The 24610-nt window shown below is 33.7% G+C and overlaps 5 protein-coding genes across 9 annotated transcripts in view; 2 read left to right on the forward strand and 3 right to left on the reverse strand.

Annotated features, from left to right (window-relative positions):
* Positions 1 to 40, reverse strand: part of LOC125858184 (short-chain dehydrogenase TIC 32, chloroplastic-like) — a 22959-nt gene extending 22919 nt beyond the window's left edge. Inside the window, exon 1 of the mRNA XM_049537885.1 lies at positions 8 to 40. The gene's annotated coding sequence lies outside the window, so the exon portion shown is untranslated. The remainder of the gene's footprint in view (positions 1 to 7) is intronic.
* The window catches only part of LOC125858183 (short-chain dehydrogenase TIC 32, chloroplastic-like), a 10629-nt gene extending 10491 nt beyond the window's left edge, over positions 1 to 138 (reverse strand). Inside the window, exon 1 of the mRNA XM_049537883.1 lies at positions 115 to 138. The gene's annotated coding sequence lies outside the window, so the exon portion shown is untranslated. The remainder of the gene's footprint in view (positions 1 to 114) is intronic.
* LOC125858189 (60S ribosomal protein L36-2-like) overlaps positions 1 to 24610 on the forward strand; it is a 163807-nt gene that overhangs the window by 76568 nt on the left and 62629 nt on the right. Inside the window, exon 1 of one of the 3 annotated variants that reach the window (XM_049537895.1) lies at positions 6189 to 6192. The exons of the other annotated variants lie outside the window; for them this stretch is intronic. The gene's annotated coding sequence lies outside the window, so the exon portion shown is untranslated. Of the gene's footprint in view, positions 1 to 6188; positions 6193 to 24610 lie in introns of those variants that run through there. 3 annotated transcript variants of the gene reach the window in all.
* Positions 3145 to 10555, reverse strand: LOC125858177 (short-chain dehydrogenase TIC 32, chloroplastic-like). 2 transcript variants are annotated; one of them, XM_049537870.1, is made up of 8 exons: positions 10318 to 10555; positions 8514 to 8745; positions 8280 to 8359; positions 6718 to 6871; positions 4940 to 5018; positions 4609 to 4693; positions 3715 to 3761; positions 3145 to 3425 (listed from the first exon to the last, which is right to left on the reverse strand). In XM_049537870.1, the coding sequence occupies exons 1-8, from the start codon at positions 10544 to 10546 to the stop codon at positions 3267 to 3269; spliced, it is 1065 nt and encodes a 354-aa protein (XP_049393827.1). In that variant the 5' UTR covers positions 10547 to 10555; the 3' UTR covers positions 3145 to 3266. The 2 variants fall into 2 exon arrangements, with proteins under 2 accessions (XP_049393827.1, XP_049393826.1); XM_049537869.1 differs by lacking the exon at positions 6718 to 6871 and adding an exon at positions 7657 to 7810 and having other exon boundaries at positions 10318 to 10554.
* Positions 14856 to 23800, forward strand: LOC125858176 (SKP1-like protein 21). 2 transcript variants are annotated; one of them, XM_049537867.1, is made up of 10 exons: positions 14856 to 15226; positions 15885 to 16104; positions 16859 to 17080; positions 17241 to 17432; positions 17515 to 17625; positions 17757 to 17838; positions 18606 to 18709; positions 18839 to 19014; positions 21089 to 21225; positions 23409 to 23800. In XM_049537867.1, the coding sequence occupies exons 2-10, from the start codon at positions 16069 to 16071 to the stop codon at positions 23426 to 23428; spliced, it is 1080 nt and encodes a 359-aa protein (XP_049393824.1). In that variant the 5' UTR covers positions 14856 to 15226; positions 15885 to 16068; the 3' UTR covers positions 23429 to 23800. The 2 variants fall into 2 exon arrangements, with proteins under 2 accessions (XP_049393824.1, XP_049393825.1); XM_049537868.1 differs by having other exon boundaries at positions 23412 to 23800.

The raw sequence follows: 24610 nt of genomic DNA on the forward strand, positions 1-24610 counted from the left end.
TAAGCACCTGTAACAATGGCGGTGAGACCGGAGCCGTCGATTTCCTGGGTGACTTGTTCAGCGGTAGAGGAATAGGAAAACCCAGATGTCCCTTTTGATCCATTGAAAACCCACATAGTAGTTTATTTACTTCTCTCCAGTTGTTTAGAAAATGTTCTGGGTTTAAACATGTTCCTTTATATATACATGGCAAAAAGGGCAAATATATTTTTGAACTATCGTAAATGGTATGCAGATATCATTCGTCATATTTTTGGGACAAAGGTTCTCCTGCCGTTCAAAAACTAGAGCATATATTCCCTTCACTCTAACGGAAGACTAAATAGGGACACGTGACACAATCTTTTTGATCCGATATTTAATAAATATCGGATCGATGGACAAGATTATGACATGTGTATGTCCGCTAATACAAAGGGTATATATGCTCTAGTTTTTAAATGGTAGGGGCACCAATGTCCCAAAAATATAACAAAGGTATTTGCATACCCTTAAGGCCTTAACGATAATTCAAGGATATATTTGTCATTTTCCCCTATATACATCGCCCTCAAAATTCATAAATAAATAAAGCATTTTAGGTGGCAGGCGCTTTAAGTTTTTTATTTCCCTCTCATTCTCATGAAATACTCATGGCACTAATTTTATATATAATCATAATGAAGATTTATTAGTTTATGTCATAATTACTAGGATTCACGATAGTTTGAAATATTACTTCCTAAATTATATTTTGATTTTTGGATATATGTATCAATCTTTGCCAAATACATATATTTGTCACTTTTAAAAATCGGGATATATGATTTATTAATTTGAATTAAAGAGGTATAACTTATTTCATTAATTAAAGGAGTAATTGATGATTAATTAGCAATTCAAATGGATTTACAACATCACAAATACTTAATTTAAGTAGGAAATCACTTTTTTTAACAATTTTGAGTATAATTACTCTAGCAACTTCTAGAAAAAAAATCCAATTTTTTTTAATTTTCCAGCAACAACAGAGTGAACAATTTTTTCTAGAAATTCAAATTTGTTTTTTTTTTAATTTTCAGATTTTTGTTTTTCATTTTTCATGTTTAGAGAACAATGTGTATCTCGCACTATAATCTGATTCATGCACGTAATTTCATACATATATCTGATATATAACATGTATTTGAAACTCGTTATGTCTCTGAAGTATGTATCTAATTATTCGATATTAATCTTTTCAATGGGATTTGATTTGATAAATGTATGGTTTGGCTTGGTAGGTCTTTATTATCAGTAACTGCACCAACAATGATTTTGTGATTGCCGTAATTTCATAAAAGTGTGATGTACAACGATCTCATTGAAGTATAACCAGATACATACAGAACTATCTCAGATACATGACAGAACCGTCTCAAATACACTAAAGAAAACACTCTAAATCATGACAAACAGATCTCAGACATATAGAACAACATGCTCAGATATATAATAGAAAACAACTCATATATATTTAATACAAAATACATATACATTTGATAAATAAATAAATATATAGAATAAGGATATATAGAAGAAGGGGAGATACATAGATGAAGTGCAAACACATAGAACATCTAGATCCGTCGTAAATTCACCAAGTACAGAACTGGAATCAACATTGATATGGCTCTGGATCTTGTCTAGCAACTTTTTTTTCTCCGTTCTAACAACTTGTTTCCGTTAATTATAGTTGTTGAGATACCCATTCTCATTTTTCCGATGATGAAACACCACCGCCGGCTGAGGTTCCCTGAACCTGTCAATCAAACAGTTTGATGCCTGCAAAATTTTTGTTGCTCCCCCCATCCACTTTTAATTGTCATGTTGCGCTTTTCGAAAGTCAATTAGATTAATTTTCAAAGTTAAATTAGATTACATTAATTAAATATTTTAAACTAAAAATTTAGATATTCAAATACTATATGAAAAGTACTATAAATTGTAATTTTTCGCATTTCAATATGATGAAAAAATACATCATAAAATATTAGTCAAAGTTCTTATATTTTGACTCTAAAAAAGAAAACTATGACAATTAAAAGTGGACGGAAGGAGTACTATTTTTACTTCTCAAACAAAGAAAAAGAAAATCAAAATTTCTACAAATAAATACCCAAGAAAGATTGTATTGCTCAACAATCAAATTGTATTGCTCCGTTTTCAATTCAGTTTTTGATTGTTTAGTGAAGAAGATTTGCGAGGGAGAAGGAAGAAAGAAAGAGAATGTGGAAGATGAACGGGATAGGAGATAGATGATGAAGTAAGAGGGAATATGGTAGAGGTGATGGAGAACGTGGGGTGGGTGGGAGGGGAGTAAATATACGGTTGACATGGAGAACTGGTGTGATGTAAGAGAAAGTTAAATTTGAATTGTTAATATCACATTAATTAAGGAGATTAGATTTAAAGAAAATTATTCAATACCATTATTTAAGGAATTTATGTTACTGATTTAAAACTTTTTAAAATATATGGTATAATTATTAAAAAGTGGTATTATGTGTAATTTTTTTAAACTAGAGGTAAAATATGTATATATGGTAGTGAAGAATGTCTTGTTATATAGTTTTTCCTATAATGAATGCGCGGGGCAACTTAGGCAAAGTGTGGCCTGGTGCACATTCTTTGCTGGAAAATGAGAAGGGTGGCCTGGTGCACTCTTTGTTGGAAAATTATGTGATATACAAAGGTGATTGTGTTTGGTATGGAGAAATAATTTTCATAAAAAGCATTTCCTTCATAAACATACCCTTGAATGTTAGCTATTATGAATATATATTTTAATTTTGCATACTTTTATACAAAATTAAAATATACATATTACATACCATTCTTCAAATTCCTGGGTCGGTCACTGGAATCTATTTTAGTACTCCTTGGAACCAGGTTTCTACCATTGTAGAGATAGACAATAATGTGGAACCCATTTACCTACTGCAATTGGATGGTCATGTTATCATTATATCTATAATTTAATTAACAACTCTAAGAATATATAGTGGGTGATTATTTGATTTGCTTAAATAATTAAGTATATACGTGATTAAATTATTTAGATGGTGACAATAAACAAGTAGCAAGTGGTTATGGGTCTATGTCACCTTTGTTAACAAGAAAAAATCAAGCTGAACATTTGATAATATTAAGAACACGTCACTTTATTCATCTCTCAACACTTTATGCAATATCACAAATTACAACAAGATACAGAATTACTTTTCTATTTTTCCTTGTACAACATCTTACTTGACCAGATCCATACTAAAATCCCAGAGCCTCTTAGCTAAATCCATATCTTTAGCCATCGCTGTCGTCTTCGCCAAATTGTTGTCTGAAAAATATTCACCACTCACCCCTTTCACTTGTGGATTCAATGCAACATAACAGGTGGTTGATGCTCCCTAAAGAAGAGGAAAAGGGAATGTTAAAGTACTCATCAGTTTCAACTTTCAATGGCATCATAGTTGTTTCTATTTCAGTGAAATCGTTTTCTTCATCTGAGCAAAGGTCATGTGTATCGACAAGTTATTCTGTATTGGCAAATCATCCTCTGATTCACATTATAATAATTCCTAGAAGATTGATTTTTCTCTAACTGATTCACGAGAAGATCATTAATAATCCTAAGATAAAACCTTCTGATAGCAAGAACTGGTACAGTATATGCAAATGCTTCGATGCAGAACATACCTGTTGAACATTTTTAAGCAGAAGTTTCCCAAGAGTGCCGACCAGACCTGTAATGAGCAGAAAGGAATATTTCATGTTCGTTTCTCTTAGCATGTGAAACAAACATTACACATAAATATTCTACGACGACTTGTGGGCTTAGAACTATATATGAGAAAATGATAGTCCTCTTATGTTTTGGGCGGGTCCAAAATAATGGTCCCTTAAATGTACTCCTGGAGCAGTTTATGTCGTCTAAGTCAATCAAAAGTGAGCATGTTAGGTCTACGTCAAATATTTAACAAACTCTGGTCATTAAATTTAACTGTGAAAAAAAAAGGATTACCATGAACTCACATTTGGAAGTGCCATTTTTGCAGTTTGTGCTATTTATGATCTATTTCTGAAGTTTGGAGCCGATTTTCCTGGTGCAGTTTCTTCTTTTTTCTATTTCTGGTGTTTGCTCTAGTTTTTGGTGTTGTTGTTTCTGGGATTTGACAAAACTTGGTGTTTCTGGTTAAATAATTTATTTTCACAATTTCCATTAAATCTAACAGTCAGAGTTCGTTAACGGATGGACCAAAACTGCTTAATGCGAGGGTTCAATTCCAACCCCCTGTCCTCCTCCAAATTAGTGGTCAAGTTCTTAACGATCTCCCTCCCTCTCCAACCCACCTTAAGGAAAAAATAAAAACAGAGAAACCCAAAAAAAAGGAAAGAAAGAAAGAAAGGCATGACACACCACAAATCCACAAATGGAAATGCCTTCTGCTCATTATGCCATATATTAGTATTAGTGAGAGCACTAGAGGCTTTCTTCCAGACATAAAGTAGTGAACTTACTGTACAAACCGTTCATATTAATCAGACACCAGCTACTAAATAGAAAAAGGAAGAAAAGAGAATCTTACTAACCATCAAAAATACCCATATGACGGAAAAGATTGGTTGTGATCGTTCCAGGATGAAGTGAGTTTGCAGTTATTTCTACTCCATCTTCCTGTTTGAAATAAAGATCACTAAAAAATTTAGAGTTCAATTGAATGGCATGGAGCCCTTGTCCAAAGCTGTGACAGAGCTACAGAAGTCAGAGACTGCAAACCAAGAACTTCTTGATGTGCCAAAAGGAATATCCAAATCTACACCCAAGAAATATATGTGTTTGCCTCTAGGAATGGAGACAATCATGACTACACAAGAACCACTACGACATCAGAATGAAAAACAGTATGCAAGATTCTTCCACCTTTAAGCGTCTTGTAAGCTCATTCGCATGCAGTATGTTGGCCAGCTTTGATTGGCCATATGCACCGTAGCTGTTGTAGCTGCACATAAGATAACAAACAACACAGAAATTGAAAAATCAATATCCAGGTGACAACTATTTTTTTATCACTCTTGAACTAATTAAAGATGACAAGCTTTTTGTGCTCAAGATTGACGATTCTTTGCTGTTTTTCACTTCAAGCTGCATGACAACTATTTTTTATCATGGAAAAATATCAGTTATGCAGCTTGAAGTGAAAAACAGCAAAGAATCGTCAATCTTGAGCACAAAAAGCTTGTCATCTTTAATTAGTTCAAGAGTAGTACGGAATAACCATTAAGCTTGAAGGAAACCAATAAGACAAGTGATCAGTTAAACATAGTGATTGCATATTAGGGATAATCTAAAATGATTCATATTGGTGTTTAATACAGATAGAGTATCACCCAGTACTCTCCAGGTGAAAACAACAAATATAAACATCTCATGAAGGAAATCCAAGGTGTTGGTCGAGAATTTAGGGTACCATAATTAACAAGAGAGATTGTCAACCAAGAACTTGTGATGAATTGCAAGTGATCTTGGTATGATAACATTAGAAATCCATATTAAATACTTCCTCCGGTCACTTTTACTTGTCCAGTATTCCAAAAATAGATTTTCACTTCTACTTACTTTTAACATATCATGAAAAGACAATTATTTTTTTGTGTTTTATCCTCAACATTAATTACTTATTCCCCAAATCAAATTCCAAGACTTAAGACTATACGTCAATTAATATGGATATTGTGGTAAAATACTCATATTAATAATTGTTTCTTAAAGGGCGAGCAAAGTCCAAAGTGGACAAGTAAAAGTAAATGAAGGGAGTATATTATACACTCTCATGGAACTATTAGACTTCGAAAATTCCAGGGTGATCACTGAAGCCATCGAGCAAGCGATGAATTTGAGCAAGGCTTCTCTTACAATCAAGAAAATTTAGTTCGGCACCAAAATCTAACAAGATTACCTTTTGGGGTCATTAATTTTGTCAAACCGAAGTATAACTTACATAAATCTCATAGTGTAAAGAAGAAATTACATTTTATCTCTACTCTTTTCCTAATTACAATAATCCCTTAAAATTTGTAACTTCCGGATACATAATTCACCATCTGGATACATTAATTATAATACAAGAAGAATCCTTCTGTTGCGCTAAAAAGGGAATGAAATCTGAAAATCGAATTAAATCCCATAAATTACGTTTCTTCTTACTCTCAATCATATAGAGGCAAATCCAGAACGAAGAAATTCAAAATTTCAAATTGTTCCCTCTGTTTAGTGAAGAAACCTTTCAAATTTGATTCAAAAACATTTGTCAAAATTTTGAGTTAGCGAGGTGAGTTATGAAGGATATAAAAGTGATGAAATTGTTGTTGGACAAACGATTTTCTTTCGAATCTTCAAGTTCATCGAAGATCCTTTCAATTTTGATTCAAGTTGTTTCGATTTGCTATGTATACCCTCTGTTTTTTAATTTTTTAATTTGTATTGATATATAAGCCTTGATACATTACTGATTACAAATTGATACATTACTAGTTTGATGTATATGTAATGAAGGGAGTATATTATACACTCTCATGGAACTATTAGATTGCGAAAATTCCAGGGTGATCTTTGAAGCCATTGAGCAAGTGATGAATTTGAGCAAGGCTTCTCTTACAATCAAGAAAATTTAGTTCAGCACCAAAATCTAACAAGATTACCTTTTGGGGTCATTAATTTTGTCAAACCGAATTCCTTCTCTATATGCAAATCGATGAGCCTCTGATGAAACATTCACAATTCTTCCCTCTCTCTTTGTTTTACGTGTTGTCTCCTTCATCTTCTCCAACAACAAATTTGTCAAAAGAAAATGACCTGCAAATGCAAGAAAGAAGAATAGTTATGGATAAGATAAGTTAAAAGGAAGTACGAATATCCCTCTTGAAAGTTTACTTTTGAAAACATTGCCCACCTATCATCTATCTACAACTTCCTACCAGTCTTATTAGATTTGTCAAGTGTGCGCTGTAGAAGAGTTGGATGACAAAGTAGGGATAAAGGGGACATGAATTGTCCTCTAACCAGGTCTCAGATGGTCTTTTACATGTGCATTTTATAACTGAAACTTAAGATGACAAAAGNCCAAGTTGTTGGTCAAGAATTTAGGGTACCATAATTAACAAGAGAGATTGTCAACCAAGAACTTGTGATGAATTGCAAGTGATCTTGGTATGATAACATTAGAAATCTATATTAAATACTTCCTCCGGTCACTTTTACTTGTCCAGTATTCCAAAAATAGATTTCCACTTCTATTTACCTTTAACATATCATGAAAAGACAATTATTTTTTTGTGTTTTACCCTCAACATTAATTACTTATTCCCCAAATCAATTTCCAAGACTTAAGACTATACGTCAATTAATATGGATATTTTGGTAAAATACTCACATTAATCATTGTTTCTTAAAGGGCGAGCAAAGTCCAAAGTGGACAAGTAAAAGTGAATGAAGGGAGTATATTATACACTCTCATGGAACTATTAGACTGCAAAAATTCCAGGGTGATCACTGAAGCCATCGAGCAAGTGATGAATTTGAGCAAGGCTTCTCTTACAATCAAGAAAATTTAGTACGGCACCAAAATCTAACAAGATTACCTTTTGGGGTCATTAATTTTGTCAAATCGAATTCCTTCTCTATATGCAAATCGATGAGCCTCTGATGAAACATTCACAATTCTTCCCTCTCTCTTTGTTTTACGTGCTGTCTCCTTCATCTTCTCCAACAACAAATTTGTCAAAAGAAAATGACCTGCAAATGCAAGAAAGAAGAATAGTTATGGATAAGATAAGTTAAAAGGAAGTACGAATATCCCTCTTGAAAGTTTACTTTTGAAAACATTGCCCACCTATCATCTATCTACAACTTCCTACCAATCTTATTAGATTTGTCAAGTGTGCGCTGTAGAAGAGTTGGATGACAAAGTAGGGATAAAGGGGACATGAATTGTCCTCTAACCAGGTCTCAGATGGTCTTTTACATGTGCATTTTATAACTGAAACTTAAGATGACAAAAGTATGGAGTATCAACTATTGATCTCCTTTAAGCGAGAACCGAATCTTCATTTCAGTAAAATTAGGAAGGACGGTAAATTTGGATCAGATGCTTTATTTTATAAAGTGAACTGGTGCCTGAATAAAAAATAAAATAAAGAAGATGGTGGAACTATTACAGGCTCTCTTCTCTGCGCAGAAACAAGCATTAACAAACAGTTCTTACCTAGATGATTTGTGGCAAATTGCAGCTCTATGTTGTCTTTTGAGAGCATAAAGGGAGTTGCCATGATTCCTGCATTATTACTTTGAAAGAAATAGATGACGTTAATTGACATGCTTGGATATATTTGAAGAGGGAAGAGATTCATGCAGAAGAACAAAGCTATTTGAAAGAGAGAGGGAGGGAGTAAAAATGCAATCTTCAGGCATGCGACTACCACTCTTATTCATCACTTACATTAAAAGGTTCAATGGGCGACCTGATGATTTAAAGTCTGAAGCAAATTTCTTCACTGATGCCAATGAGCTAAGATCTAACTCCATGGTATCAACTTTAGCAGCAGGGATTTCCGTAACTATTGCATCTCTAACATTTTCTCCAGCAGTCATATTCCGGACAGCCATGATGACATGAACTCCACGCAAAGCTAGAACACGGCTAGTTTCAGAACCAATACCACTTGATGCTCCTGCAAATGGATGTTCATGAGCAAACTAAATACTGCTAGATCTTAACGTTTCATGTCTCTAAATTAAGATACTGAGCACACTGTACCAAAGTGATTTCAAGTGTAAGCTCAACCGTATACACGTACTTACAGTAGTAATGTCAATTGCGCTGTTTACCATAAACCACTAGCCGCCATAGTACGGAAAATGAGGAAGTGTTAACTTAAGAATGTACAATAAAGATCAATTAACCAATACAGGATTTTTTTTTCTCGACACTGTATAATACACCAATAGCTTCAATTGCATATGATTGTATCCGGCCTCTGCAATAGTTCAATCTATGCATGCACCGACAGGATTTTGCATAAGCTGGTTCAAATAAGCATTGGTAACCAGGTCTCTGACACGGAACTTGCCTGGTCACTACGTCAAGGAATTCAATATTTCATTATTTTTCAGTGTACATCAGGAGATTCTGAATGAATTTGAATTACCAATTCTGTCTATTGAAGTCTATCGAAATACATAAAATAACTACTAGGATTGAAAAGATTCCAAATTGAAGGCGTACAGAGTAGTTTTAGATGGATTTTTCATCTAACTCCACGAACTCCATAAATACATGAGGTTGAAAAGGAATACCACCCACTCTCTTTGTACTTTTTATTTATACTTGTAACATAATAGTGGTGTCTGCACACTGAGTAACTCTACCCACCAAGGCTTCATCAAATATGAAATCAATTAATGTTCTTTTTTTCTCGACTGGAATTTGAACTTTAGTCTCCTATCCTTGATGGCTAGGGCACACACACTCACACTCTACCTATTAAAATTGAATACTGTCGAGCAAACCCCAAAAGCTAGCTCAAAGGGAGGAAGATTGTCCAAGCTTATAAGGATTCCACACATCTGATTAACCAGTGTTTAGAGTGTGTGGGCAATTTTTTATTTTTTGGGCCCAAAACATTGGGTGAGATGATCCCTTGCTCTGATACCATGTTAAATTAGATCTTGAGTCTAAATCACACCCAAGAAGCTAGCTCAAAGTAAGGAGGATTGCCTAAGTCTTATATGGAGTTCACCCATCTCATTAACCATCTATATTAGACTTTTTGCTTTAACACTCTCTATAGCCATGTCTAGGCAGGGCCAATGTCTTCCATTGATTAGGACAAAGAACAAATGCAAGCAGAGCAGCCCACAGATTTTCTATGTGAAATTACTTGGTTCATACGTCATACCCTGGGCCGGAGCCCGGAGCTAGTTAGAGCCTATGGTTCATCCAAACTGAAAACCCACTTCGGTGAAAAATTACACTATTTATACATGCTAGTAAATATTGAACCCTTTGATTTCTGTGGGTTTACTTCTTTATACTTTGAAAGCCCTTATGAAAATTCCGATTTCGCCACTGTTAATACCGTAGCTTACTCGAAATAGGCGTCACCCTTTATTTTTTTAAGGCAAAAAGGGAATACATACATACACCCATTGCATGTCACCCAACAATAATTAATACTAATCGATACCCAAATAAATATATAATTTTCAATTTTGAAGCATGTGAAAAGGAGATCGAGTGGAACCTGTAACAATGGCGGTAAGTCCAGAGCCATCAATTCCATGTGTAACTTCCTCAGCAGTGGAAGAAGATGAAAACCCAGAAGCCCCTTTTCTCTTGAAAAGCCACATTTTTGTTTTATGGATTTGTTTCTGCTTGTACAAATATGGAGATGATGATGCCAACAAGTTATTAGTAGTAATAGCTTTGGTTTCACAAAGTATGGTACTATTATTACTATTATAAGCAAACATTAAATGAGATGCATCTTTGCATGATTCATCACTTTCCAGAATTAATTATGAAATGTTAAGGAACAGGACTGACTGGAGCCTATGTTGCCAAGTGGAACTACTAGCCTACACATTTATCCAATCTTACCTACCCAACATGTTTTCCCACTTCAAAACTACTTCCTCCGTCTCATACTAATCGATTATCTTATTAAAAAATATTGAAATTATTCAAAATCGAATTGTAATCAGTGAGTCAATTATAAAAATTGATTTATAATTATAGTATTGAATTATCAGATTAACGGTTGATGAAAATTTTTTATTTTTTTTTAATTAACGGTTTATAGGTGCGAGGGAGGATTATACTTAATTTTCTTATTGAGTAAAACATTAACTCATTATGAAAAAATTTATAAGTATATTTGTTAAATAAATATTTTTTAAACTTTCATGTGTTTGTTATTGTGATTTACTGATTTATAATTACATAATAACAGCTTAAGTAAAGCTAGAAAACTTATTTTGTTTGATGGGACTTCGATATATTGGTAAGTGAAAGCAAATTAAAGGAGCATGAAATGATTGTGTCAATACATGCCTAATAATTACTAATTTGATATTAAATCAACCAATTGCTTATTGATTGACTAGCGAATTAGTATATTTAAAAGTCGATATCGACAAGCTAAATCATTAAACATAATTGTCCGCTTTATCCGTCCAATAAAGCACCCATCATGTTCTAAATATTCGTTGACTTACTAAATCAAGATAAAATTAATTAATTTTTTTTTCATTTTACCCCTTACAATTAATACACTTTCGAAGCCTAGACAAATTTAGAAGTTTCAAAATTTTCTTTTTTCAAGAGTTCATTAATTACTTTGTATTTATTTCAAGGAAAAATGATATGATATATCCCTCAATTTTGTCATTTAGAGTTGATATACCCTTGTAATAAAAATGGTTCCGATATACTCATATGATTACACAAATGACTCACATTTATCATTTTCCTCTAACGGAAGTGAAAAAAAATTAATTCTATATTAATTTTTTAAAAAAATTATCATAAGATAATTCATGTTGGGTATATTTGATCCTTCTCACCCGTATTTTTTTTGGCTTCTTTAATTTAATAGCTAATTTGAATTTATTTTGATGTCAAATTTATTTTTCACAATTTTCTTGTAAATTTTAGCATATATGCCCCATTAATTTTATTTTACAAATACAAAAATAAATCACAATATATTAACAAAATAGTTTTAAATCTTTTTTTCTTACTTTTTTATCCTTTTTCATTCACACATTTTTTTTAAAAAAAAACCCTCATATTTTTGCACAAAAAGATGAAAGAAAAAAATAAAATAAGAACGAGAAAGTCAAATAATCAAAGAAGCAAAAAGAAAATTATAGGTGAAAAAGGATCATATATATGCCCCTACGTGATTTAAAAAAAAACACTTAGATAAATAAGTATATATGAATCACTTTTATAATGATAGGGGTATTGTCACGATCCAAGTCTACATCCTAGTCAAGACACGGTGCTTGAAATAGCAAGTGATTCTAAGTTTTTTTTTTTTATGAAGTGAGTGATTCTAAGCTAATTCTTGGCATAGCATATCTTAACATATCATATAAAAACTGAAGTGGAAGTTCTAAACCAAAGCCATAGCTGGAATAGATTTCAATAATAAGTCTATTACAATTGAATAGTTGTCTGAAAGCCTCTAAATTGAATAAAACAACTTGTCGGGAAAAACCCCAGCTAGCCAAAAATATGTCTAAAATAAGAACAGAAACAACTAAATCATGTCCCTGAATAAGAATGGCATACCAACTGCTAAACTATGAACAACTACTCTCAATCCACGTGCCTAAAAATGATCACTCGCATCTACATTATATGAAAAATATAGCGCATAAAAGCTATGTGATTAGTACAGAAAAGATACTGAGCATGTAAGAACAAAGGTAATTCATATCTATATTATAATAAAGTGTGAGCGAGACCATAATGAATCTTTCGATTATACATAAATATCAATTTAGGAAGAAAATAGTAAAAGACCATAAATAAATATTTTGAAAGAAAATATCTATTTGAGACCATGCTTTTCAAAATTATATCCGAAAGGATTCATATATGAAAATCATGTTATCAGACATCATATCTATGACTATATATGTAGTCATGTATATTCGAAATATATATGTATGTATATATATAAAATAGGAGTTTCTTATTATCGACATACACCATGTGAGCTTATGATGCACCAACTTACAAAACTAATTGGGGAGGGTAACGCTCATGGGCAGATTCACGTATAGGGTAATGGGTGCTCGAGCACTCATTGAGCCCGACAGAAGCTTTGTATATGTAAATAAAAAGTATTAAAAACTTGATATAACTTATTCGTGAGCACTCATTAACCAAAAGTACGACGGGTGCTTTGGTTCTCAAGTTGAAATTAAAGTGTGTGAAACTTAGGTGATACACTTATGAAGTTGACGTGAGATACATTGGATGAAATTGATTTTGAATACACAAATATATAAAAAATTGTAAAACTCATATATATTCTGAAATATAGATACATAGGAAGAGAGATAAGCAAGAGATGAATATAACCAATTTCCTTGATGTATTCATCTGGAACAATGCTGCAATTGGAAAACTCTTATGGAACCTCGATAAGAAAAAGGAAAAATTATGGGTGGAATAAATACATAGTTATTATAGGCATAAAGAAATACGGGGCATCCAAGCAAAACAAACATCTTGGCTTGTATAGAGAATACTTAAAACACATAAATATCTACAAGATGTTAGTTACAATGAACACAGTCTGAGACAGATGGAACAATAATCTATTGAAAAGGTTTATAAAAAGATGAGATGAGACAAGGTGGAAGTGGAATGGAGGAGACTGATATGGTCAAACTATGGTGCACTAAAGTGGCTTTTCATACCGTACATAGCACTGAAAAGACGACTTTCAACATGATAGAATGGCAAAATGGAAAGTAACAACTAACTTGACATGTCCCTTGTGTCAAGTGGAGGATGAAGATATTGATCACCTCTTCTTTGCATGCACGTTCACTGCTGGAATATGGAATAAACTGCTAGCATGGCAAGAAATATAATGCACATGTATATAGGATGAGTTTGGCAGGAGCCATCTATTACTTGTGGATAGAGCATAACTATAATTGTAGAATATTTCAATCCAAATAGAGAAGTGAAGAGTTCATGATTAGGCATATCATTAGAGAAATACATGGAAGAGAATCCTACCAAGAAAGGGCAGGTAATAGACATCGAGAACTCAATGTTTACCCCTAATATAGCAGTCGAGGTAGAAGTTTAGAAAGTGATGTTTTAGTAAGGCTTGAAGCAAGGATGTCCAAGTCTGTTTTTTTTTTCTTCAAATTGTTGTGTAATGATCACTTTGGTAAATAAAATATTTACTTACAAAAAAAAACAAGTTGAGAGAAAAGAGGAAAGAGACGAATAAGAGAGTCAATGTATTTCGAATACATGCAAATTTTATATGTTTGGATACAATGTATCTGGAAATATTTCATCTAATCTAACTTATGTGTATTAGAGATACGTATATCGATTTCACCATATCACCATTTTGTCTCACATGACCAAACATGCTTTGGCTCTCCCTTGTTTTCCCCCCTTAGAGAATCAATAGTATTTCCATATAATCTTTGTGGTTACTTAAACGTCCATCTATGGATCAACAGTGGACATGCTCAACGAGCATTTCAAACCTATCTTAGTGAGTTTTTTACTGTCATAAGTCTATCTTAAAAATCAATAGTCTCTCCCTTATTTTATTTTTTAGGAGGACTAATAGTATTTTCATTTCATCTCCATGGTGACTCAAACTCCTAATTAATGGATCAACAGTGGAGATGCTCAACAAACATTTTGACTGTCACAAGCTTATTCTATAAATCAGTCGTCTCTCTATTATTCAATCATTTTAGGAGAATCAATATTTCTATATAATCTTCATGGTGAATCAAATGTCCAATCTATAAAAATGTTTGACGAGTATTCGAAACCTATTTTGGTGAGCTTTCTACTGTAGCAAGCCTATTCTATAAGTTGATAATCTCTCTCTAATTCTATTATTTTCTAAGAAGATTTATATTATTTCCACTTAATTTTCACGGTGACTCAATCGCCCAATCTATTAATCAACGATGTGAAAATGCTCAACAAGCATCCTAAACCTATCTTGATGAGCTTTTTACTATCACAAGCATATCCTATAAAACAAAAAAAGTAATAAAATAAAATAAAAATAGTAGGCTGAGGCTGCCTCTTCTCCTTCCTAAACCCAGCAGCAGCCACCATTCTTGTTGAGAGACAGAGCCCTAAACGCCCGAATCTGCTAAACTACCATTGACAGTCAGGGCCCCTATTATCAGGTAAACAAACCTAAACAATTACAGAGACTACTCTCCTTCCAATCGAGAAAGAAAAAACAAAAAGACAAAAAAAAAAAAAAAAAACAAACGCCGAGCCAAAAAAAAAAAAGAAAAAAAAATCCCTTCTTCCCCTTTTCTTGCTAGTTTAAAACCCTACCTATATCTCTGGGATTTTTTTTTTATCCTCCAGCTTTTATCTCTGCTGCGGCATAGGTGACTGCATTGTTTATTGAGGTATCTTTTTTCATTTCTGTTTTCACCTTTTGATGTTCTGAATTTATTTACCTTTCTCTATCTTGTTTTACACTCAAAATTGGTTCTTTATCGGTGGGTTTGTGTTAATTTCGTGTAAAAATCGAGTTGGTTTAATTGGGTTTTTTTTTTTTAGTTGGTAGGTGTTCATTTATACCATTTCTTGATTTTTGGTGTTATTTTGGGTTATTCATTGGGTTTTAATGGAGAAATGCTGATGAGTGTATACATATACATGGGTTAGCGATTGAAGTGAAATTTTGTTACATTTCTGTTAAATTTCATTTCTGGGGATTGTTTATTGTTTCATCAGTCTACTTCTAAATTTTCCCCATTTCTTTGGGGAAGAGATGGGAGGTGGTTGGAAGTTTTGGAACTTGATTGATTTTGGAATTTTCTGTTGGAACGAATACTAGGGGATGCTGTTAGAGAGTCTGTGATGGTGGAAATGATATGGAAATGAACAATTAAGTAAGGAAAACAAGCACAGCTAGAAGTAAAAGCCCTAATAGGCAAAACAATGGAATATTATGATTCATATGTTTTTTTAATTAGTGTTTGTTAATTTATGTAACTTGATCAACCTGCTGTGTTTTTTCTTTGAGAATAATATACTACTGATGAAACCATCTCCCTGAAGGTGCATGTCTCGTTGGAATCCGGAGAGGTTTACTTACGAGGGTTTGATATATGTTACTGATGCTTGTCTTCTGAAGGAATAAAGCCTCTGTCTTGTTCATTACATTGACACTTTTAAGGTTGAACCTTTATAATACTCTAGTTCTGAGAAGGCCCATAAACAGTTTTATCAGATTTATCAGCTTATGTCTGGAGGTCCTATGGCGATTGTCAAACCAGAGGTATGAGATACCTTCTTTATGTTCAAATGACACTTGCATGTATTTATCTAGTAAAAAGGGCTACTTGGTTGTGATCTTTGTGAATTTAGGAGACTCTTTAACTTCTATTCCTTTTATCTTCATCCAATCCCATTCCCTTTCAAGGATGTCTTTATATCAGTTGCTTGGGTCAGGTTGTGAGCTGCATTCACTTAAGGTGTTATGAGATGCCATGATTCGGGAATTGTAGTTGTTTTGTGTTTAAGATGAACTGGCTATGCTATATACTTTTCTTGACTTATCTTAAATTTGTAGTTGGATACTGCATGGAAGAATTAGGTGTTTCTTAGTTTATTGATGGCATGTTGCGTCACGACACAAGATGCGTCATATAGATCATAGCCCTTAAATGTTGTAAGCATTAATGATCCTGTTTAAGAACTGATAATGGCAGATTTAGCACTGGTGGCATGATTATAGTTGTCATTATGTGTTATTACTCATCAGATTACAACTTTTGTGTTTGTTAGTATGAAGGGTAGAGATAAGTGGAACCATCCCTTTCTTCATTTAAAGAAACTATTAGTAATTCTTTTGGATAATGGCCAAAATCCTTTTTTTTGCATGGGAATGGAGTGTGACATCCTGCGCCACTGTCCAATGTGTGGGAATAGATTTTTATTGCATTTCCAGTGCTCCCCATATTTAATGTTCCAATCAGCTGACCTTGTCCAAGATCTTCTGCTAAATTTACGCTGTGGTTAATTCTGTACAGATGAAGTCATACATCTGGCTTGAAACTGCTGATGGTTCAATCCAAGAAGTGGAGGAAGAGGTTGCCATGTTTTGCCCTGTGATATGCCGGGAATTACTTCAAAATGGCAAGGGATCTTCAAAAAATTGTGCAATATCACTTCCTGAACGAGTCAATCCTGCTAACTTAGAGTTAATACTGGAGTTTTGTCGGTTCCATCAAGTTCCTGGCCGTTCTAATAAGGTATCTTTCTTGCTTCTTTTTAAACAATGCATGCCCCCCCCACCCCCCCGCACACACACACACACACAATGAAGGAACATCTGGGCTCAGTATGTTATGTAATAGGATGTTCAATCATTTGGCTTCCACTAAGTGTAACAGTTGTCATTTACGTACCTAGGAACGGAAGAAACATGATGAGAAGTTTGTCCGGTTAGATACCAAGACGTTATGCGATTTGGCTTCTGCTGCTGACAGCCTTCAACTAAGGCCTGTGGTTGACCTTACGAGCCGTGCACTTGCTCGGGTGATTGAAGGCAAAACTCCCGAGGAAATACGTGAAACTTTCCATTTGCCTGATGATCTAACAGAGGTCTGTCTCACTAGCAGAGAACTTTGATATCCTTCTACTACCATATTATGGTTGTTCTTACATTGAAGTGGTATTTCGTCAGGAGGAGAAGTTGGAACCTTTGAGAAATATGACGGATGATCCACGTATCCGCCTTCTAAATAGACTCTATGCAAGAAAAAGGAAAGAATTATATGACAGAAAGAAGCTAAAGGTACTTTGACATTTATCCCACGTTGATTACTCAAGTCATGTTCACTTATATTGATGTAATTGTTGTGATGTGCATCTCTCTTTCTTCATTAATTCATTAATGGTTTACTGATTTTCATTTCCATTTTCCAGAATGTTGATGTAGAAGAAGAGCCCCGTGTAGATGAAAGATCAGTTGATGATCTTTTGTCATTCATAAATAGTGGAGATCAAGGTACAATTGTGGACTTCATTTGCACTCTCATTTGTTGTGTAAAGTTGCACTAACTTCTACACGTTATATAAGTAAGATATTTGAACTACCACCTCTAGTTACCTTTTTTTTTTTTTGGGGGTGGGGGGGTGAGGGAGGTTGGATTTGCTCATCATAGCTTCTATTCCCTCCGTCCCAATTTATATGACTTAGTTTGACTTGACATGGAGTTTAAAAAAGAAAAGACTTTTGAAACTTATGTTCTAAAATAAGTCATAGATATTTGTGTGGTTGTAAATTATTTCATTAAGGGTAAAATGAGCATTTTAAAGTTAAATTGTTACTAATTATAGAAATGTGTAATTATTTTTGGGACCGACTAAAGATGAAAGTGAGACATATAAATTGGGACAGAGGGAGTATTTAGTTTGCCAAAACTATGATCGAGGCCATCCGTTCTTATGCTTTTGATGAATCAATTGCGTAAGTTTTTTTTTCCCAATAAGTAAATATGTTTTACTGCATAATCATCATATCTGTAGGCTGTATGGTCGCCAGACCTTATAATACTGTAATCTAGTTTTGTCATTGACTTTGTCAATAGTAGATGCACATGAGTTGGTTAGCTAATCAATTTATGCGGAACTGTATACTTCTCGTGTTTACAAGCCTCTATCTGAAATAAAAAAGTTTTTTAACCAACCTTTATTTGTTTTGAGAACCCTGTTCTTGTTTTGTGTGTGCCAAGTTCCTTCTTTTAACTGTATCATGGCTCTCTTTTTTTGCAGACTCAAAGGGTGTAAGAGTAACAAAAAATAAAAAGAAATCTCGAGGGAGAAAAGAACAAGCTAGAAATTTGTCTTCAAATAATGAAGCTGGAAACTATAATATGGTTGGTATCTCATGTACTTTAGGTTCTTTTCTGTTTCTTTATTTTGTTTTATGTTTGCAGTGTAAGAGAGGAGTGTGTTTGTTGTAACTATCTTCTATTTGTTTTGATATGATCCTTGCTGGTACTCAGGAATCTAATTGCCATACATCTGGCTGCCTAAATGGTGACACCAACGATGGGTCTTCTCCAAGTAGAAATTCTAAGCTGCAAAACTCGCCATCTGCAATGTTTTCATCTAAGCTCGACTTGGATGACTTTGATATTGATGATGAGTTAGATCCAGCAAGGAAGGAAGAAATTGACAGGTTTGTTCATCCTGTCGTTTTTTGAAATAATTCTGCCGCTTTCTGCAAACAGCCTTTGAAATCTACCCCAATGAACACTAATCAAAGATCATCTTGTATTAGTGTTCTAGAGATATATTTTGTTATTCAAAAATTGAATGTAATATCGCTCTCTATTGACGATCCGTCTTTTGTCCATCCAATTCCATGAATTTTCTCTAGTTCATTTGTTTGGCCTGCTTCCTTCGTACAACCCTTACTGGCATTAACTTATTGCTTGGTTTTGTATTCTGGTAGTCTTTCCTAAACATCGTGCTAACTGCAAGTTTATCAACATTAATACATTATAATGCTTGCATTCTTCTAGCTGGAATCTGCTTAGCTATTATAGTATATATATGGATTTATTTAATTGATGTGGAACTGTCATATCATCCACGTGTTATGGTAGTCTGTCTGTGTATCTAGGCACTATGATTACTATCTATTACAGCGAGATGTCTCCATATTTCTCTTAGCATGGGCTGCTATGTCCAGTGGCGGACCCATGGGGGTTCAAAGTATAAAGGAGAAGTTCAGGTGGTAATGCAAGTGCGCGGTGAGCGTAGTAGTCCCTTGGCATGCTCTTTGTACAAGAACCATAGATATTTCATTGGTTCATAAAAGTAAAGACTAAACTAATCAAAGATATCGAGGACAAAGATACATTCATAAGAATATTGGTGGATCGGCAATATTACAAAAGTTAACTCCTAAAACACGTGAAAATTAAATGATGAAAAAGGGAGCAAGACGGAGAAGAAAGATATTTACCTTATCATGCTAAATTTAACTTACTTTATCATACCGTACAAGAATCATAGATATTTCATTGGTTCATAAAAGTAAAGACTAAACTAATCAAAGATATCGAGGACAAAGATACATTCATAAGAATATTAGTGGATCGACTATATTACAAAAGTTAACTCCTAAAACACGTGAAAATTAAATGATGAAAAAGGGAGCAAGATGGAGAAGAAAGATATTTACCTTATCATGCTAAATTTAACTTACTTTATCATACCGTATTAGTCATTTCTTTCTACTTTTATCATGCTCCATTGAGCATTCTTAAAATTTCTTGTGCTTTTTATAATTTTATTTTGTAATGTTTTACTTTATTTTTCACTTTTTAAATATTTTAAATTAGCATTCATTCAATCACATATTACTATGAAAATCGTCAAAATTCTCTAAAAGTGTGTAAGAATAGAGTTACTAATATTATAATGCATATTCAGAAGATAAATAAATAGCATTGTCAGTTTTTTTAGTTCATATAGTTCAAATTATTAGGTTAGTCATAATTTGTAAAAAAGACAAATAACGATTAAATCAAATATGTTTAGTTTCCATCTCTCTAAAATAGAATTAAAAATATAAAAGAAATTTCATGAATTCTATAAATTAATATTTTTGAAAGGATGTTGACGATATTTAAGTTTCTTCATTCAATTACATCTAATTTATCTTTTTTTTTTATAAATAAATTATATTTCTATCTCAATTTCTAATTAAATATAATTCATCATTTTTTGAAAGAGTTATTCAAGTTTGTATATGAAAAATGAGTTACGTTGAAACAAAATGAATAATAGATATAAAAAGAATAAAAAATAATAATAAAAAAAGAATGTGTCTAATAAATTTAAACAAAAACAAATTAAAAAGAAGAAATGGAACAAAAGGAAAAAATAATGAAAAAGAAGAAGAAAGTCTAAGCCCAAAACTTCCATTTTCCGAAGCATTTAAAGGAGGAAAAAATGTTGTCTATGGGATTCGAACCCGTGACCTAGGGGCATTTGTTGAACCACTTATCCACTGTGCCAATCCTGTACTTTGTTTTCAGGGGGTTCATTTTAATATATATACACATAAAATCAGAATTTGACGTTATATATACTGTGTAATTTTTTGACGAGGGGGTTCGGATGAACCCCCTAGGGTCCACCTAGGTCCGCCCCTGGCTATGTCTGTATGGGGCAAGTTTTCTTTAACTATTCCCATGGTAAGACATGTGATTTTTCACTTGTTTTGTATTTCTATATTGCAGGGAGGTTGAGGATTTTGCTCGGAGACTTGACTCTGTCTGGCCAGAAAGGATACAACAGATTTTGTCGTTGGGTCAGGAGACGAGACGGCTTAGACCAATTTCCATGAATGGAAATGGTTCCATGAAGAGATGTACAGGTAAGATCTTCTTTTACTTTTCCTGAACCAAACATTTATTGATAACTTAGGGAAAGTTCAATATTCTTTTGGAAAGATCTTGCTGAAAAAGATTTCTGTCCGCAAGAATGTGGAGTAACAAGGAAACTCTTTCTATCATTCTAAATACCGAAAGTACCAAGAATTTTTAGGCTATTTTGAAGAAGTTGAATTAAACTGTAGAGTTTTCATCATAGAAGAATATGGTCGTACGTGGACTTGACCTGATTGCTTTCCGTTTTATCCAACACTCATCGTTAGAAGAGTAAATTAATACCAGAAGTACAAGAATTTCTAGGCTATTTTGAAGAAGTTAGAATTAAACTGTAGTCTTAATAGTAAAAGAATATGGTTGTATGGAGACCTGACCTGATTGCTCTCTGTTTTATCCAACATACTTCATTAGAAGAGTAAATTTAAAGATGAAAATTGGAAATGATGCCTCGGTAGTGTCAGCAATGGTTCCAGATTTTTTGTGGTACTCCATTGATCTGTTTGCACTTCCCAAAGAACTATAAGTATTCCTTGAAGTCAAACTCTGTCTCTTTTGTTTAATGTGTCACATTTCTGATTTCACACAGCAAGGTTTCCCCGGTTGAGTCTGGGTGATATTTAACCTAGTTTATTTCAAAATGTTGCTTACGAAACAAGGCGAATTAATAAACTTGTTGCCACAACTGTCTTTTTTCTAGTCATAGTTGCAATTAGGGGTGTCAAATGGGCTAAAAATTGGGTTGGGTCACGATCCATCCAATTTAACCCGCTCAATCTCAATAATTTTAACGTATTGTTATTTATCTTTTGTAACCACAATTTAAATTTCAACTGAAGAAAATAAAAAAGATAAGTTACAAATGGATAGATAAATCCTAGAAGATATAAATAGATAGTAATTCATACCTTCAATATGGGAATTGGGAACATACATTACTCCAATGCAAATAAGGAGTCCTGCAAATAAAGAGTCTTAGAACAGGTTGTAATTGGAGATTAAATTGGGCTCAATTGAGGATTCTTTTAAAATGGGTTAAGGCTTGAATGGGTTGAGATTGACCCAATTCAAATTATCTTGAGCCCGACCCATAAAATTGTGTGGATACCTATATTTGGACTCATTTTGACACCCCTAGGCCCTAGTTGCAATGATTCTTTGAAGACATATTAGGGAAGTATTTTAGTTTGAATGCTTGTCAATCCCATGCATGATTTTTTCTTTTGATAACCATGGTGTCTGGGCCAACTCACGTGCATCTCAACTAACTCCACGGGATACCTCCCACCTCCCACCAGCCCCATGCATGATTTTTCTCATGACCTCATTATTTCATTTATGATTCACCTGGCAGTGGCAGTGGCAGCTTACCTTTCTTGTTGAGTTGCTCCAACAGATGGGAATGTTTTTTTGATATAAGGTTGTATTCTTCAGCATTAAGGGTATGCTGGCTACCTCCAAAAAATTACAAGCTATTTCCTAATTACATAGATCCTAGAAAATCTACCAACTGTTCTACTTCTTCTATACCTTCTTCTTTACACCAAAAATACAGCATGCTAATGCAATTTTCTTTAACCTTCTGAATGGTGTTAGTAATATTCATGACACCTGAGGTTTCTTTCTCTCTTTATAGCCCACCAGACACAAGCAGGTACTATAAACCCCATCTTTTTTGGGTCTTNCCCCACATCCAACAGCTCTAAAGATCAGCAGTATGCTCTGGCATCGCACAGGGCTCTTCAGAAATGTTGAAAACCATGTGCCACACCTGAACAGTAATCCTACAGTGTAGGAATAAGTGGCTGTCAGTTTCCTCCTTCTCATGACAAAAAAAAACATCTTGATACAATCTGGAAGCCTCTTTTCTTGAGTTTTTCCTGAGTGAGACATGCCCTTCTGGAGACCAACTAGGTGAAGCATTTCACCTTGGTTGGGGTGTTGCACTTCGATAGTTGTTTCAAGAGATGGGAATGTTTATCAAGGGGTGTACAGGTTCTTGGCTAGGTTCTGGTTGGGAACTACTATTACTATTGATTTGCTTTGCACTTCCTCCTGGTGAAAAGGAATAAAATTAGAAAGACCCGAAATCAACATGAGATGACTTGATAAAACAAATGTCTGTTTTGTGCTAGAAGCTTGTGTCTCATTGGGGAGTTTCTAATCTTTGCAGCAGGTGTGGACCGGGGATAGTGATTGAAATGGTGGACAAATGACAAAGCGTTTTTTTGGTATTCAGCTTGAGCTTAACATGCCAGGTTGTCTGTCTGTGCTGTTGCAACGAAGACTGGTTATGCTTGGGTATCCATTTCATGTAAAGTCTCCTGTCAAGCTGCGAAAAGCAAGTTCATCTCCCTGGATACACGCCAGGTGCTCAAAGTGTAGTGAAATATCAGAATAGAAGGAAAGTTTCCGTTGTTTGTGATTATGGCATTGGCAAAACTTGTGCATTTCAAAACAGAGATTAAGTTTCCAGTTTTGCACTAGATTCGAAATTTCTTTAAACCATGGTTTTGATTTTCTATCTTCTCTTATTTAGTCCAAATGTTTGTTGTAACCTCCCACCCTTTTTAGTTATTTTGTTTCATTTTTTAATTAATATTTGCTTCTCTTCCCCCATAAAAGGAATGTATAATGACCATTCCCCCTCCCATGAAATTGCTTCATACCTAAAGGGATTTGAAAATCATTGTGTAATGAAGTCTACTTGACTGACACCAATGTATATTATTATATGTACAAAAATAGAAATCGTGCTTCTGTTTCTTCGTCATAGAAATGATTAGTCTGAGCTTGTGGCTCCTTCTTCCTCCCTTTCCCCCACTTTTCAGTCCTGTAAATAGCTTTTGCCCTCCATGACTGTATCGTTGAAACACTACAGGGGACATATAATTTGAATTTCAACTATTAATTACTGGGATTTTATGGTAACATTAATTAATTTTCTTCACATGGTGTCTATATGACAAGCATATCTTTACCTGAATGGAAAAAAAAAAAAGGCCGACTCTCTGCTCGATAACTGTGCTTGGGGAAATATCAAAAGTAGAATATTCCAAAAGAGTTCGTTTGGTAGAGTGTATAAGAACAATGCAAAATAGGGTGCATTAGTAGTGCTTGCATTAGTTATGCAAGCATTATTTCTTATACACCGTTTGGTTTGATGTATTAGAAATAACAAATTTTGCATAATTTCTATTTAAAAATATATGTTTATAAAAATACCCTTCACTCTTTATTTATTTTTACACTTTCTTAGTAAAAAGTTCTTTGCTAAAACATAAAAAAAAATTCTTTGCTAAAATATTATTAACTCTTCTTCTTCTTCTTTTTTTCAAAAATAATATTAAATAATTGTACAATTGCATCAAAATA

The sequence above is a fragment of the Solanum stenotomum genome, chromosome 3 (genome assembly GCF_019186545.1).
Source record: "Solanum stenotomum isolate F172 chromosome 3, ASM1918654v1, whole genome shotgun sequence".
NCBI lineage: Eukaryota > Viridiplantae > Streptophyta > Magnoliopsida > Solanales > Solanaceae > Solanum > Solanum stenotomum.

Coding starts and splice junctions, on each gene's coding strand:
- LOC125858177 (XM_049537870.1), bottom strand. CDS start 10,546: ATGTTTGCTTATAATAGTAATAATAGTACCATACTTTGTGAAACCAAA. Junction 6,872..8,279: donor ATTTGCCACAAATCATCTAG/GTAAGAACTGTT, acceptor TTGCATTTGCAG/GTCATTTTCTTTTGACAAAT. Junction 5,019..6,717: donor AAAATTAATGACCCCAAAAG/GTAATCTTGTTA, acceptor TCTTATGTGCAG/CTACAACAGCTACGGTGCAT.
- LOC125858176 (XM_049537867.1), top strand. CDS start 16,069: ATGTCTGGAGGTCCTATGGCGATTGTCAAACCAGAG. Junction 17,433..17,514: donor TGCCTGATGATCTAACAGAG/GTCTGTCTCACT, acceptor GTATTTCGTCAG/GAGGAGAAGTTGGAACCTTT. Junction 21,226..23,408: donor TTCCATGAAGAGATGTACAG/GTAAGATCTTCT, acceptor TAATCTTTGCAG/CAGGTGTGGACCGGGGATAG.